This window comes from Chiloscyllium punctatum, chromosome 40, assembly GCF_047496795.1.
Source record: "Chiloscyllium punctatum isolate Juve2018m chromosome 40, sChiPun1.3, whole genome shotgun sequence".
Taxonomy (NCBI): Eukaryota; Metazoa; Chordata; class Chondrichthyes; order Orectolobiformes; family Hemiscylliidae; genus Chiloscyllium; species Chiloscyllium punctatum.
This window is the reverse complement of record NC_092778.1, coordinates 3,168-17,714: the sequence shown is the minus strand read 5'-3', so window position 1 is coordinate 17,714 and position 14,547 is coordinate 3,168. Positions and strand designations below refer to the sequence as shown.

Genomic DNA, 14,547 nt, shown 5'->3' with positions numbered 1-14,547 from the left:
AGACAGGGTAGATAGAGACAAGCTTTTTCCCGGGTGAAGGATTCAATAACGAGAAGTGACGCTTTCAAGGTGTGAGGTGGAAAGTTTAAGCAGCAAGTACTTCACACAGAGGGTAGTGGGCACTTGGAATGCGTTGCCAGCAGAGGTGGTAGAGGCAGGCACGGTAGATTAATTTAAGATGCGTCTGGAAAGATTCACCAGTAGGTGGGGAGCAGAGGGATACAGATGCTTAGGAATTGACTGACAGGTTTAGACAGTACATTTGGATTGGCTCAGGCTTGGAGGGTCTGTTTCTATGTATTTGGATGTCACCAATGGAAATGACATCACCAACCCAAGGAAACCCAAACACAAATAGAAAGCGGGCTACACCACCAGTGCTTCATCCTAAGGCTCACTGAAGATGTTACCTAGTATGGTGACAAAACATCTGAAACCGAACCTTCCAGCTCAGTGAGCAAGCCTACATCCAGAACCTCGACCTGAGCTACAAATCTCCTCAAAACTTGCGATTAGATAGGGTTGACAGTGAGAGTCTTTTTCCTCAGATGATGATATCAGCTTATACACAGGGGCATAACTGCAAATTGAGTGGTGATAGATTTAAAGACAGATGTCAGAGGCAGGTTTTTTTATGCAGAGTAGTAAGGGCATGGAATGCCCTACCTGCCAAAGTAGTTAACTCAACCACATTAGAGGCATTTAAGCAGTCCTTGGATAAGCATATGGATGAAGATGGGATAGTGTAGGGGGGATGGGCTTTGATCAGTTCACAGATCAGCGCAACATCAAGGACTAAGGGGCTTGTTCTGCGCTGTATTGCTCTATAAACAATCCAGATATTATTTTGGCAAAGTAATTCAAGAATTAGTCCTATGTACTTAAAGTTGAGCTTTGTGAAAACTTTAATTCTTGTATAGAGTTTTAATGGACAGAATCATGTGTACATTTTAAAAACATTTAAACCAGTGTTGACAGGATACAAAAAAAACTATGCCAAAAAAAGCATTTCGTACATGATAATGGAAGCAGGTTCAATAGTAAATTTTAAGAAGGAATCAGGGAAAGAGTAAGGGAATAGAAATAACTGAATAGCTGTTTCAAACACTAGAGTGTGGTGCTGGAAAAGCACAGCAGGTCAGGCAGCATCTGAGGAGCTGGAGAATTGACGTTTTGTGCCTAAGACCTTCAATAGGATTATGCCTGAAACATAAATTCTCCTGCTCCTCGGATGCTGCCTGACCTGCTGTGCTTTTCCAGAACACCACTCTTGATTCTGATCTCCAGCATTTGTAGTCCTCACTTTGTCCTAGCTGCTTCAAAGAGCCAATATTGGCACGATGCGTCAAATTACCTTTTGTGTTGTAAGATTCAATATGTTGGAAAGGATGGGCTAGAATTAGGGTCACAAGCATTTCAATATGTGAATTAAATTAGTTTCTTCAATCTTAAAATCAGCTATGAAGCAATACACTTTTACAAACTTTACATTATTAGAACAAATGACAACATCAAGTCATACCAATGTAACAGCATAAATTGGCAAATTATCAATTAAAAAGCTGCAAGACCTCTTTAAATAAAAGAAACAAATTTCATTCAATGACAATATATACTGGCTTCCCTCTCTCATCACTGTCGTTAGTGGGCCATATACCTTCTTCAGCAATCTAACCCATTGCTACCCAGCCATCACCAACCACCAAAAGGCAAATAAGTATCAAAGCTATTTTTTTCTATCTGCGCTCGAAGATCTGAGTAATGCTTTCTGTATTGCACATCAGAAAGTAAAACCTAAGCCTCAACACTGTCCAACATAGCTCTACCAGCCAACAAAACTACTGCAAAAATTTCGCAGTTCCATATTTATACCTCAAACACAATAGACACATTTATTACAATTTCAACACAAAGTTACACTACCCTAAAGTTAAGGAGCAAAATCAGGAGACAGGAACAGTCAAATTCAGGCTGGGCAATGCTTCAGGGTTTAGCTTCTGCAAAGAGGAAAGGTACTTAGTTTTAAAGATGTAATGCAAATCTCAGTATCATACCTAAGGAAGGATATTTTGCCCCTGAGAAGAGTTCAATGCAAGTTTACAAATATGATACCTGGATTCAGAGGTTAAGTCATGAGGAGAGATTGGACAAATTAGGTCCATTTTCTCTAGAATTCAGAAGGTTAAGGGGTGATATAATCAAGGTTTTCAAGTTATTAACAGGAAAAGGCAGGGTAGATAAAGATAAACAATGTCGATGGGTTGAACATTCTAGAACCATGGGGTATACTGTAAAAATCATGGCCATGCCATTCAGGAGAGACGTTAGAAAACACTTGTACATGCAAAGAATAGTGAAGGTTTGGAACTCTCTTCCTCAAACGGCCATTGTTAATTCAATTGTTAATTTTAAATTGGGATGTGGGCCCAAGGCAGGCCTATTGAGTTAGGCCACAGATCAGACCATAGGTCACATGATCTTATTGAAAGGTGAAGCAGATTCAAGGGGCTGAATGGCCTACTCCAGTTCCTATGTTCCTTTGACAAACAAAAAGATAAATGCACATCATGTCTCAAACTCTCCAACCTCTTCGTCGGGACAACAGTAATATTCTACAAAGCAGATCTGTCCATCTTCATTCCGGATCATATATTGTAAGGAGAGAAATCCACGGTTATCTGTACGGAGCGAAACTTTACAGGACAGAGCCAAGGCCTTAATAGATGGCTTCAGTAATGAAATTTTATACCTGATAAGAAAGAACAAAATTAAATTTTAATAACAAAATAGAAGAGACTGCAGTAACAGAATGCAATCAATACGTCATCTTACCTGTTACATTGGGTCTGGTTGCAATGGAATGCCTCAATCATATCAGAGTCTTTGGGATAATCACAGTGTATGCTTCCAGCATTCCCAAAAGTAGATAACCTGAAACAGAAATGGTGCTTAAAAGCAGTTTGTGACCAATTAATTAAAAAACCCAGATGATAATAGAGGATAACAAATGGTAATGACACAGGAGGGCAGCTTTCCATAATAATATGAAAAGATAAATTAGAAAGTTGGAAATAGAGTCAAGATATGGCTACGACAGGCTGTGTGACGAGTGTTGTTCCCAGGAATATGCACTTTGATCTCAGCTTTCAACATATTAAATGGAGATGAAGGAATAGAGAATCATAGTAACCAAGTTTGCTGATGACCCCAAACTAGAGACCTCATAAACAATGTATGTGGGAGCAAACTGATCTGATGGAGAAGTAGAGAACTTTAAATGCCCATGATCAGAAGTCACAAAACTAATGAACAAGTACATTAAAAAAAATTAAAACGCTATTGGAACATTGGAAGTATAAGCCAAGGGAGTAGAAATTACGCAGTTTTATATAGTTCTGGAGCATTGCCTCCAATTCTGTACAAAGTTGCTTCACCTGACAAAGGAGAATTGCTTCGCAAGCTCATTATTTCAAATAAACCTGATGAATTATATATAACCTGATGTTGTGTGATTTCTGACTTTGTCCACCCCAGTCCATTACCAGCACCTCTGTACACCACATTTCAGTAATGGTAAAAGCAGCATGCAATAGACAGAACTGAATAATTCCAAAAGAACAAAGAAAATTTACAGCCTAGGAACAGGCCCTTCAGCTCTCCAAGCCGGAGCTGATCCAAATGTACTGTCTAAACCTGTCGGTCAATTCCTAAGCATTTGTATCACTCTGCTCCCCACCTACTCATGCATCTGTCCAGATATATCTTAAATGAATCTACTATGCCAGCAGAGGTGGTAGAGGCAGGCAACGCGTTCCAAAAGCCCACGACCCTCTATGTGAAGTACTTGCTGCGTGTATCCCCCTTAAACCTTCCACCTCTCACCTTGAAAGCGTCACTTCTCGTTATTGAATCCTTCACCCGGGAAAAAGCTTGTCTCTATCTACCCTGTCTATATCCTTCATGATTTTGTAAACTTCAAACAGGTCCCCCCTCAATCTTTTTTCTAATGAAAACAAACCTAACCTATTCAAAATCTCTTCATAGCTAGCACCTTCCATACTAGGCAACATCCTCGTAAACCTTCTCTGCACCCTCTCCAAAGCGTCCACATCCTTTTGGTAATGTGGCGACCAGAACTGTACACAGTATTCTAAATGCGGCCAAACCAATGTCTTGTACAATTTTAACATGACTTGCCAGCTCTTATACTCAATATCTCATCCAATGAAAGCAAGCATACTATATGCCTTCTTGACCACTCTATCCACCTGTGCATCAACCTTCAGGGTACAATGGACCTGCACTCCCAAATCTCTCTGCCCATCAACTTTTCCCGATGCTCTTCTGTCCACTGTATAATTCGTTCTAGAATTAGTCTTGCCGAAATGCATCACCTCACATTTGTCTGGACTGAAATCCATCTGCCATTTTTCCACCCAACTCTCCAGTCTATCTGTATCCTCCTGTATTCTCTGACAGTGTCTTGTGCTTTTTGCTACTCCACCAATCTTCACGTCATTTGCAAACTTGCTGATCAGACCAACAGTGTCCTCTTTCAGATCATTTATGTATATTACACACAACAGTGGCCCCAATACTGATCCCTGTGGAACACCACTGGTCACCTTTCAACTCCCTTCTACTACTACTCTGTCTCCTGTTGCTCAACCAGTTCTTTATTCACCTAGCTAGAACACCCTGCACACCGTTTGACTTCACTTTCTCCATTAGTCTACCATGGGGAACCTTGTCAAACGCTTTACTAAAGTCCATGTATATGACTTCAACAGCCTTTCCTTCATCTATCAGCTTAGTCACTTCTTCGAAGAACTCTATTAAGTTGGTAAGGCTCCCCTGCACAAACCATGTTGCCTATCACTGATAAGTCCATTCTTTTCTAAATATAAATGGATCCTATCCCTCAATACCTTCTCCAGCAACTTTCCCACCAGCAATGTCAGGCTCACTGGTCTGTAGTTATCCAGAATATCCCTACTACCCTTCTTGTACAGGGGGAACAACATGAGCAACCTTCCAGTCCTCCGGCACCTCACCTGTATTTAAGGATGCCACAAAGATATCTGTCAGGGCCCCAGCTACTTCCTCTCTCGCCTCCCTCAGCAACCTGGGATAGATCCCATCTGGTCCTGGGGATATGTCCACCTTAATAACTTCTAGCCTACCCAATACATCTTCCCTACTTATGTCAACGTGATCCAGACTAATCAAACTTCATTTTCTAATCTCAACACTCATCATATTCCTTTCCTCAGTGAACACTGAGGCAAAGTAATCATTCAGAATCTCACCCATTCTCTCAGGTTCGACACGATGGATCAGATTGAATCTCTGCAGTCCCACCACATCCAGTTACAGATGGTGGTGGACAATTAAGCTAACTGGAGGAGCAGCCTCCACAAATATCCCCATCCTCAATTAACGGAAGCCCAAAAGATGAGACCAAAGCATTGTAGTTAGAAGTGTTGAGAGAATGATCCATCTTGGCCTCCTTCTGTGATGCCCTGTATCACAGATATCAGTCTTCAGCCAATTCAATTTCTTCATATTATATCCAGAGAAACAGTTGGAAGCACTTGATACTGCAAAAGCTCTGGGGTCGGACAACATTCCAGTAATGGTACTGAAGGTTTGTAATCCAGAATTGACTGCACTCCTAGCCAAGCTTTTCTAATACAGCCACAATACATTGTAGGCAGTTTGTTGGAACATAAGAACTAGGAGCAGGAGTAAGCCGTCCAGCCCTTCGAGCCTGCTCCGCCACTCAATAAGATCATGGCTAATCTTTGCGTGGACTCAGCTCCACTTAGGCGTGTTTTCAACATATCCCTCAATTCCTTTATTTTTCAAAAAAGTATCTACCTTCGCTTTATAATCGATTGCTTAAGTAGCGTCAACTACTTCCCTGGGCAAGGAATTCCACAGACTAACAATCCTCTGGGTGAAGAAGTTCCTTCTCAGTTCAGTTCTAAACCTGCTTTGTCTAATCTTGAGTTCATGCCCTCTTGTCCTAGTTTCACCCATCAATGGAATCATCCTATCTATTTCTATTTTATCAATTCCATTCATAATTTTATATGTTTCTATAAGATCACTCCTCATTCTTCTGAATTCCAATGAATATAATCCCAATCTATTTAGCCTCTCCTTGTAAGTTAACCCCCTCAACTCCGGAATCAACCTAGTGAATCTCCTCTGCATCCCCTCCAGTGCCAGTACGTCCTTTCTTAAGTAAGGAGACCAAATCTGCACACAGTATTCCAGATGTGGCCTCACCAGTACCTTATACAGCTGTAACATTACCTCTCTGCTTTTAAACTCAACCTTTTAGCAATGAAGGACAAAATTATAGTTGCCTTCCTAATTATTTATTGTACCTGCAGACCAACCTTCTATAATTCATGCACCCAGGTCCCTCTGCACAACAGCACACTGCAACTTTTTACCATTCAAGTAATAATCCACTTGGCTGAGACTCCTACTAAAATGTATGACTTCACATTTACCAACTTTGTATTTCATCTGCCAGACCTTTGCCCACTCACTTAGTGTATCTATGTTCCTCTGCAAAGTTTCACAGTCCTCTGCACACTTTGCTCTGCCACTCATCTTAGTGTCAACAGCAAATTTTGACACCGTACAAGTGGTCCCAACTCCAAATCATCTACATAAATTGTAAATAATTATGGTCCCAACACCAATCCGAGGGATACCATTAGTCACTGATTGCCAGCCATAATAGCACTCATTTATTCCCATGCTTTGCTTCCCGTCAGTCAACCAACTCTCTATCGACGCTAATACGTATTCTTAACACCATGCATCCTTATCCTATGCAGCCTCATGTGCGGCACCCTGTCAAAGGCCTTTTGGAAATCTAGGTACACCACATCCACTGGGTCCCTGTTGTCCACCTTGCTTGAAATGTCTTCATAGAATTCTAAAAGATTCGTGAAGCATGACCTGCGCTTCATGAACCCATGCTGTGCCTGTACAATGGGACACTTTCTTTCGAGATGCCCTGCTATTTCTTCCTTGATAAGAGACTCCAGCATCTTTCTCACTACAGAGGTTAAGCTCACTGGTCTATATCTTTTGTCTACTTCCCTTTTTAAACAGTAGTGTCACATTTGCTATTTTCCAATCTGCTGGGACTGCCCCAGAGTCCAGCGAAATTTGGAAAATTACCGCCAGTCCACCTATTTCTCCTGCCATCTCTTTTAGTACTCGAGGATGTATTCCATCAGGGCCAGGAGACGTATCTATCCTTAGCTCCATTAGCTTACCCAACACTAGCTCTTCTATAATAATAATTGTTTCCAGGTCCTCACCTATCTTATCACTTACTGGCACGTTATTAGTATCCTCCACAGTGAAGACTGATACAAAAGTACCTGTTCAATGCCTTAGCCATTTCATCATATCCCATAACTAACTGCCTCTTCTCATCCTCCAAAATGACCAACATTTACTTTAGCCACTCCTCATTTTATATATTTATAGAAACTTTTACTATCTTCATATTCCGTGCCAGTCTTTTTTGTCATCTCTACCTTACTTTTCTTTATAGCTCTTTTTTGTGGCTTTCTGTGGACCTTTAAAGTTCTCCCAATCTTCTAGAGTCCTGCTGTTTTTGGCCACTTTATATGCCTTCTCTTTCACTTTGATAGCCTGCTTCATTCCTTAGACGTCCATGGCAAATTATCCCTCCTCTTACAGTCCTTTCTTCTCACCAGAATATACTTTTGCTGAGCACTTTGAAAAACTTCTTTGAAGGTCTTCCACTGCTCGTCAACTGTCGCACCATAAAGTCTCTGTTTCCAGTCTACTTTAGCCAGGCTCTCCCTCATTCTATCATAGTCCCCCTTATTCAAGCACAGGACCCTAGTATTGGATTTTATCTTCACACTATCCAGCTGAATTTTAAATTCAACCATAGTGTGATCACTCCTTCCAAGAGGATCCCTGACTATGAGGTCATTAACTATTCCTGTCTCATTACACAGGACCAGATCTAGGATAGCTTGCTACTGCCTCATCGGTTCCAATACATGCTGTTCAAGAAATCTATCCAGGATACACTCAATGAACTCCTCCTCAAGGCTACCCTGACTGAACTGGTTCAACCAATCTGCATGCAGATTAAAATCCCCCATGATAATAGCTGTACTATTTTTTCAGGTATTAGTTATTTCCTTGTTTATTGCCCCCCCCCAATGTGATGTTATTCTGGATGGTTTGCTAGCTGAGCTGGAAGGTTCATTTTCGGACGTTTCGTCATCATACTAGGTAACATCATCAGTGAGCCTCCGGATAAAGCATTGATGGTATGGCCCACCTTCTATTTGTGTGTTTAGATTTCCTTGGGTTGATGTCATTTCCTGTTCTTTTTCTCAGGGGCTGGTAAATGGAATCCAAGTCGATGTGGTTGTTGATTAGAGTTCTGGTTGGAATGCCATTCTTCTAGGCATTCTCGCACGCGTCTCTGTTTGGCTTGAACCAGGATGGATGTGTTGTCCCAGTCAAAGTGGTGTCCTTCCTCATTTGTATGTAAGGATACTAGTGAGAGTTGGTCATGTCTTTTTGTGGCTAGTTGATGTTTATGTATCCTGGTGACTAGTTTTCTGCCTGTTTACAGTTCTTGCAAGGTATTTTGTAAATGACATTAATTTTGCTTGCTATCTACATAGGGTCTTTCAAGTTCATTAGCTGTTGTTTTAATATGTTGATGGGTTTGTAGGCTATGATGCCAAGAGGTCTGAGTAGTCTGGCAGTCATTTGCAAGATGCCTTTGATGTAGGGGAGAGTGACTAGGGTTTCTGGACATGTTTTGTCTGCTTCTTTGGGTTTGTTGCTGAGAAATCGGCAGACTGCGTTCATTGGGTATCCATTCTTTTTGAATATACTGTATAGGTGATTTTCGTCTGCTCTTTGTAATTCCTCTGTGCTGCAGTGTGTGGTGGCTTGTCGAAATAATGTCCTAATGCAGCTTCGTTTGTGGGTGTTGGGATGATTGCTTCTGTAGTTCAGTATTTGGTCCATATGTGTTGTTTTCCTGTGGACGCTGGTTTGAAGCTCCCCATTGGCTGTTTGCTCTACTGTGACATCTAGGAATGACAGTTTGTGGTTATTTTCCTCCTCTTTAGTGAATTGTATTACTGATGGTCTTGACGGTTTCCTCTAATGTTTCGTTTAGTGATGACAAAGGTGTCATCCATGTAGCAGACCCAAAGTTTGGGTTGGATGGTTAGCAGAGCTAACATGGAATACATGGGTGGTAATGCATAGGTTCACTAGCTTGATGACATTGACCTCACTGATGAAGTTGTTGGTGTTTGGTGGATGTGTTTTTGGTTCTTCTAATAGTGTAGTCAGTGTTTCCTTGACCAGGTTGATGTTGTTGGATGTGAACAGGGCTGTTACATCAAAAGAGACCATTATTTCATCCTCTTCTATCTAGGCGTTTTTGATGGTCTTCAGGAATTCTTGGACAGAGCGGTGTTAGTCTTCTACTAGGTGTTTTAGTCTTTGGTGTAGCTCCTTGGCCAATCTGTAAGTTGCTGTTCCAGGTAGCGAGACTATGGGTCTGAGGGGGGCTTCTAGTTTGTGAATTTTAGGTAATCTGTAGAAGCCTGGTGTGTTGGATCTGTCTGGTTTTGTTTTTTGGAAGTTGGTCTTATTTATTTCTCCAGATTTCTGAAGTTTTTTGAGTAAGGCTGTGATTCGGTTATTATTTGGTGACCTATAGACTACACTTATCAGTGAGTTACTCTTCGTGGAATTCCTAATTTCCACCCAAAAGCATTCAACCTCATGCTCCACAGGATCTACATAATCTCTCAGCACCACCCTGATGTCATCCTTGAATATCAGAGCTACACCACCTCCTTTGCATTTCTGAGATCAGGAGGAAGTTAATCTCTCAGAGGGTTGAGATATTTGGAACTCCTTGCCACAGAGAGCTGTGGGAATAGAGTCCTTGTACACATTTAAGGCTGAGATAGATAGTTTCTTGACCAGTGTGGGAATCTAGAGTTACAGGGAAAAGGCAGGAAGGTGGATATGAGGAATGTTGAATTAGCCATGATCCTATTGAATTGCATAGCAAGCATGAGGGGCTAAACAGCCTACTTCTATTCCTTGTGGTGGGGGCGGAGTGGCTTCCTCCTGAGGAAGGTACACAGTCAGACTGTTGAAGAAGTGTCAGGTACAGATTATGATCCTCCTTTGTTAAGGCCTACTTGAGTTCAAAGTTAACACCGTACCTGAAATTGGGTTTTTCTGGAGACATTGTGATCTGCAGCACCTCACTGCTCATATCAAGCTCGGCAAAAGCCTCCCGAAGGCTTTCTGACTGCAGAATTATTTTATTTACAACATTTGTGCTACAGAAGTCAAAGTCAAGAGTTTCCTCTGGTTCCTGAGTCTGAATCTTACAAACTGTTACCACACCACTCTCCTCCAGAAACAGTGTCAATGGGTATCCATATCCACGGTAACACATCTTCAGGGCTGTTGTCATTCCTACAAAGAAAGAATAGGAGAGACAGCTCCAGTTCAACATTCAGTATTTTAATTTTAAAAGCGTCGTCATTTTAATGGGCTCAAATCTGAAATTATCAAAATACATTTACCTGGCAGGGAACTTGCACTAAATATTGAGAGACAATCAAGGAGAACTGTTAGGTTTACTACAAACATCACAGAGTCCTCCTCAATTCGAAATTCTTGAAAAATACATGCCTAAAAAAAAATGTTAAGCAGTGAATCTTCAAATGGAACAAACCATACAGTTCACCAGGGAGAGAGTTAATAAGGATATGAATGAGTGCTCCCAGTCCCTTATCCTGTTCCCACACCAAACAACCCAGCCCAAGATCCCTCCTTTCCCCCTTATAAGACCATAGACACAGGAGCAGTATAGGCAAAAAAGTGAGGATGGCAGATGCTGGATGTTAGAGTCGAGAGTGTGGTGCTGGAAAATCACAACAGGTCAGGCAGCATCCGAGGAGCAGGAGAACTGACGTTTTGCTAAAGCCCTTCATCAGGAGCAGTAATAGGCCATTCAGCCCATCGAGTCTGCTCTGTCATTCAAGAAGATCACAGGCCCATCTAATAATCCTTAACTCCAATTTCCTACCTCTTCTTCAAATCCCTTGATTCCCCGATTAGTTAAAAATCTGTCAATCTCAGTATTAAATATACTTTATGACCTATTCTCAACAGCCTTCTGCAGGAAAGAATTTAACAGGTTCACAACTCTAGGCTTAGACTCTGCCACAAGGGGGAACAACGTCTCCACAGCTTCCCTTTCACGCTCTTGATAAATCTTGCCTACTAAGAATAAGTCACTTTTCATTCTTATAAATCCCAACTACTGACCTAACTGACCTAATCATCTTCTCCTTAAACAACAGTCCCTTCAGGCCTAGTGTCAGCCTGGTGAACCTCTTTTAGACTTTGTCCATTACCAGCATAATTTTTCCTTAAATAAGGAGCCCAGAAACGCCTCAATATTCCAACAGTCTTCTGGCTAGTGCTTTGTACAGTTTTATCAAAGCCTTACTACTTCTTCATTCCATTGAATTAAGAAGCCAAAAGCACACTTGCCTTCCCTCTTACTTGCTGAACTTGGATACTAGCTATTTGTGATTCATAGGTGAGGACTCTCAAATCTCTTTGTTCTGTAATTTTCCGCAATCTTTCTTATTTAATAACACTCAGTTTCTCTATTCTTCAGACCAAAGTGCAAAACCTTACATTTCCCATGTAATATTCTATTTGCCATGTTTTTGCCTACTCACTTAACCTGTCTATATCCAGCACAGAAAGAGTAATAGAAATGTACAGCATGGAAACAAAAACCTTCAGTCCAACTCGCCCATGTTGACCAGATATCCTAAATTAATCGCGTCCCATTTGCCAAGATTTGGCCCATGAATCTTCCTAATCATATATCCATCCAGAAGGCTTTTAAATGTTGTACTTGTATGAGCTTCCATCACTTCCTCTGACACCTCATTCCATACATGCACCACCTCCTGCATGTAAAAGTTGCTCCTTAGATCCTTTTTAAATCTTTTCCCCTCTCACCTTAAACCTGTGCCCTCATTTTTGGACTCACCTACTCTAGGAAAAAAGACCTGACTATTCATCCTATCCTTGCCTCTGCAATGGAAAATTAACAAAAGTGACATTTACTCTGAAATCCATTTACTCTGAAATCTGAAAGACATTGCTTTACTAAATTTAAAGTTTTCTGACACTTTGCAACTTTGCTGAAGTTTGCAGTCGAGGGACAGCTTGTCTCTGCAGAACTTTGAAAACATTCAACAGGAGAAAAATATAAGAACAGTATGTCCACAACAAGGAAATGAAAAGAATAACTCAAATCTTCACAGTCTTTGTCCTTGACAGCGTGATAAGAAACAGTATAAGACGAATATCTGAATTATGCTCAGGGCCCTTGCATAAGGCATTTTTGTCAAGTGCATGTGGTTCCTCTGCAATGCAGAGGTTAAAGCTTTTTGTTTGCTCTTGCTAATAGTTGAGTCGAGTCAATTTAATTTCCACGGCACCCCTCATGATTTTATAAACTTCTACACAGTCACTCCTCAGTCTCTGACGCTCCAGGGAAAATAGCCCCATCCTATTCAGCCTGTCCCACTAGCTCAAACCTTCCAACCCTGTCCACATCCTTGTAAATCTTTTGTAAATCCTTTCAAGTTTCACAACATCCTTCCTATAGCAGGGAGACCAGAATTGAATGCAATGTTCCAAAAGTGGCCTAACCAATGTCCTGTACAACTGTAACATGACCTCCCAATTCCAGAACCAAACCATCATCTCCCAGACCATACAGAACCTCATCACCTCAGGAGATCTCCCACCCACAGCTTCCAACCTCATAGTCCGGGAACCCTGCACTGCCCGGTTCTACCTCCTTCCCAAGATCCACAAGCCTGACCACCCTGGCCGACCCATTGTCTCAGCATGCTCCTGCCCCACTGAACTCATCTCTACCTACCTTGACACTGTCCTATCCCCCCTAGTCCAGGAACTCCCCACATATGTTCGAGACACCACCCACGCCCTCCACCTCCTCCAAGACTTCCATTTCCCCGGCCCCCAATGCCTTATCTTCACCATGGATATGCAATCCCTCTACACCTCCATTCGCCATGACCAGGGCCTCCAAGCCCTCCATTTTTTCCTCTCCAGACGTCCCCAACAGTACCCTTCCACTGACACACTCATTCGTTTGGCCGAACTGGTCCTCACCCTTAACAATTTCTCCTTTGAATCCTCCCACTTCCTCCAGACCAAAGGTGTAGCCATGGGCACACGTATGGGCCCCAGCTATGCCGGTCTCTTTGTTGGCTATGTAGAGCAGTTGATCTTCCGTAATTACACTGGCACCACTCCCCACCGCTTCCTCCGCTACATTGATGACTGCATTGGCGCCACCTCGTGCTCCCGCGAGGAGGTTGAGCAATTCATCAACTTCACCAACACATTCCACCCGGACCTTAAATTTACCTGGACCATCTCTGACATCTCGCTCCCCTTCCTGGACCTCTCCATCTCCATTAGTGACGACCGACTTGACACTGACATTTTTTACAAACCCGACTCCCATAGCTACCTGGATTACACCTCTTCCCACCCTATCTCTTGCAAAAATGCCATCCCGTATCCCCAATTTCTCCACCTCCGCCGTATGTGCTCCCAGGAGAAGCAGTTCCACCATAGAACACACCAGATGGCCTCCTTCTTTAGAGACCGCAATTTCCCTTCCCACGTGGTTAAAGATGCCCTCCAACGCATCTCGTCCACATCCCGCACCTCTGCCCTCACCCCTCCAACCGTAACAAGGACAGAACGCCCCTGGTGCTCACCTTCCACCCTACAAACCTTCGCATCAACCAAATCATCCGCCGACATTTCCGCCACCTCCAAAAAGACCCCACCACCACATGTCCTCGGCAGAGGAGGTCCTGGGCCTCCTTCACCGCCGCTCCCTCACCACCAGACGCCTGGAGGAAGAACGCCTCATCTTCCGCCTTGGAACACTTCAACCCCAGGGCATCAATGTGGACTTCAACAGCTTCCTCATTTCCCCTTCCCCCACCTCATCCTAGTTTCAAACTTCTAGCTCAGTTACTGTTTCCTTGACTTGTCCGACCTGCCTATCTTCTTTTCCACCTATCCACTCCACCCTCTCCTCCTTGACCTATCACCTTCATCTCCTCCCCCACTCACCCATTGTACTCTATGCTACTTTCTCCCCACCCCCACCCACCTCTAGCTTATCTCTCCATGCTTCAGGCTCACTGCCTTTATTCCTGATGAAGGGCTTTTGCCCAAAACGTCGATTTCGCTGCTCGTTGGATGCTGCCTGAACTGCTGTGCTCTTCCAGCACCACTAATCCAGTATTTGGTTTTCAGCATCTGCAGTCATTGTTTTTACCTCCCAATTCCTATATGCAATGCACTGACGAATAAAGGTAACCATACCAAACACCTTCT

At 42.6% G+C, this 14,547-nt stretch overlaps 1 protein-coding gene across 3 annotated transcripts; it reads right to left on the bottom strand.

Moving 5' to 3' along the window:
- Positions 1 to 887: 887 nt before the first annotated feature.
- LOC140464258 (cell cycle checkpoint protein RAD1-like) lies at positions 888 to 14,259 on the bottom strand. 3 transcript variants are annotated; one of them, XM_072559091.1, is made up of 5 exons: positions 13,300 to 14,259; positions 10,653 to 10,761; positions 10,284 to 10,542; positions 2,833 to 2,931; positions 888 to 2,749 (listed from the first exon to the last, which is right to left on the bottom strand). In XM_072559091.1, the coding sequence occupies exons 1-5, from the start codon at positions 13,354 to 13,356 to the stop codon at positions 2,566 to 2,568; spliced, it is 708 nt and encodes a 235-aa protein (XP_072415192.1). In that variant the 5' UTR covers positions 13,357 to 14,259; the 3' UTR covers positions 888 to 2,565. The 3 variants fall into 3 exon arrangements, with proteins under 3 accessions (XP_072415192.1, XP_072415191.1, XP_072415193.1); XM_072559090.1 differs by having other exon boundaries at positions 13,558 to 14,259; XM_072559092.1 differs by having other exon boundaries at positions 13,917 to 14,258.
- Between the last annotated feature and the right edge of the window lie 288 nt (positions 14,260 to 14,547).

Excerpts from the sequence above, each read along its gene's own strand:
- LOC140464258 (XM_072559090.1), bottom strand. The coding sequence starts at position 13,635 with ATGTCAGTGTCAAGTCGGTCGTCACTAATGGAGATGGAGAGGTCCAGG. Across the intron at positions 10,762-13,557 it reads AGATGTCAGAGATGGTCCAG|GCATGTATTTTTCAAGAATT; the intron begins GTAAATTTAAGG and ends ATTTTTTTTTAG. Across the intron at positions 10,543-10,652 it reads TAGTGCAAGTTCCCTGCCAG|GAATGACAACAGCCCTGAAG; the intron begins GTAAATGTATTT and ends CTTTCTTTGTAG.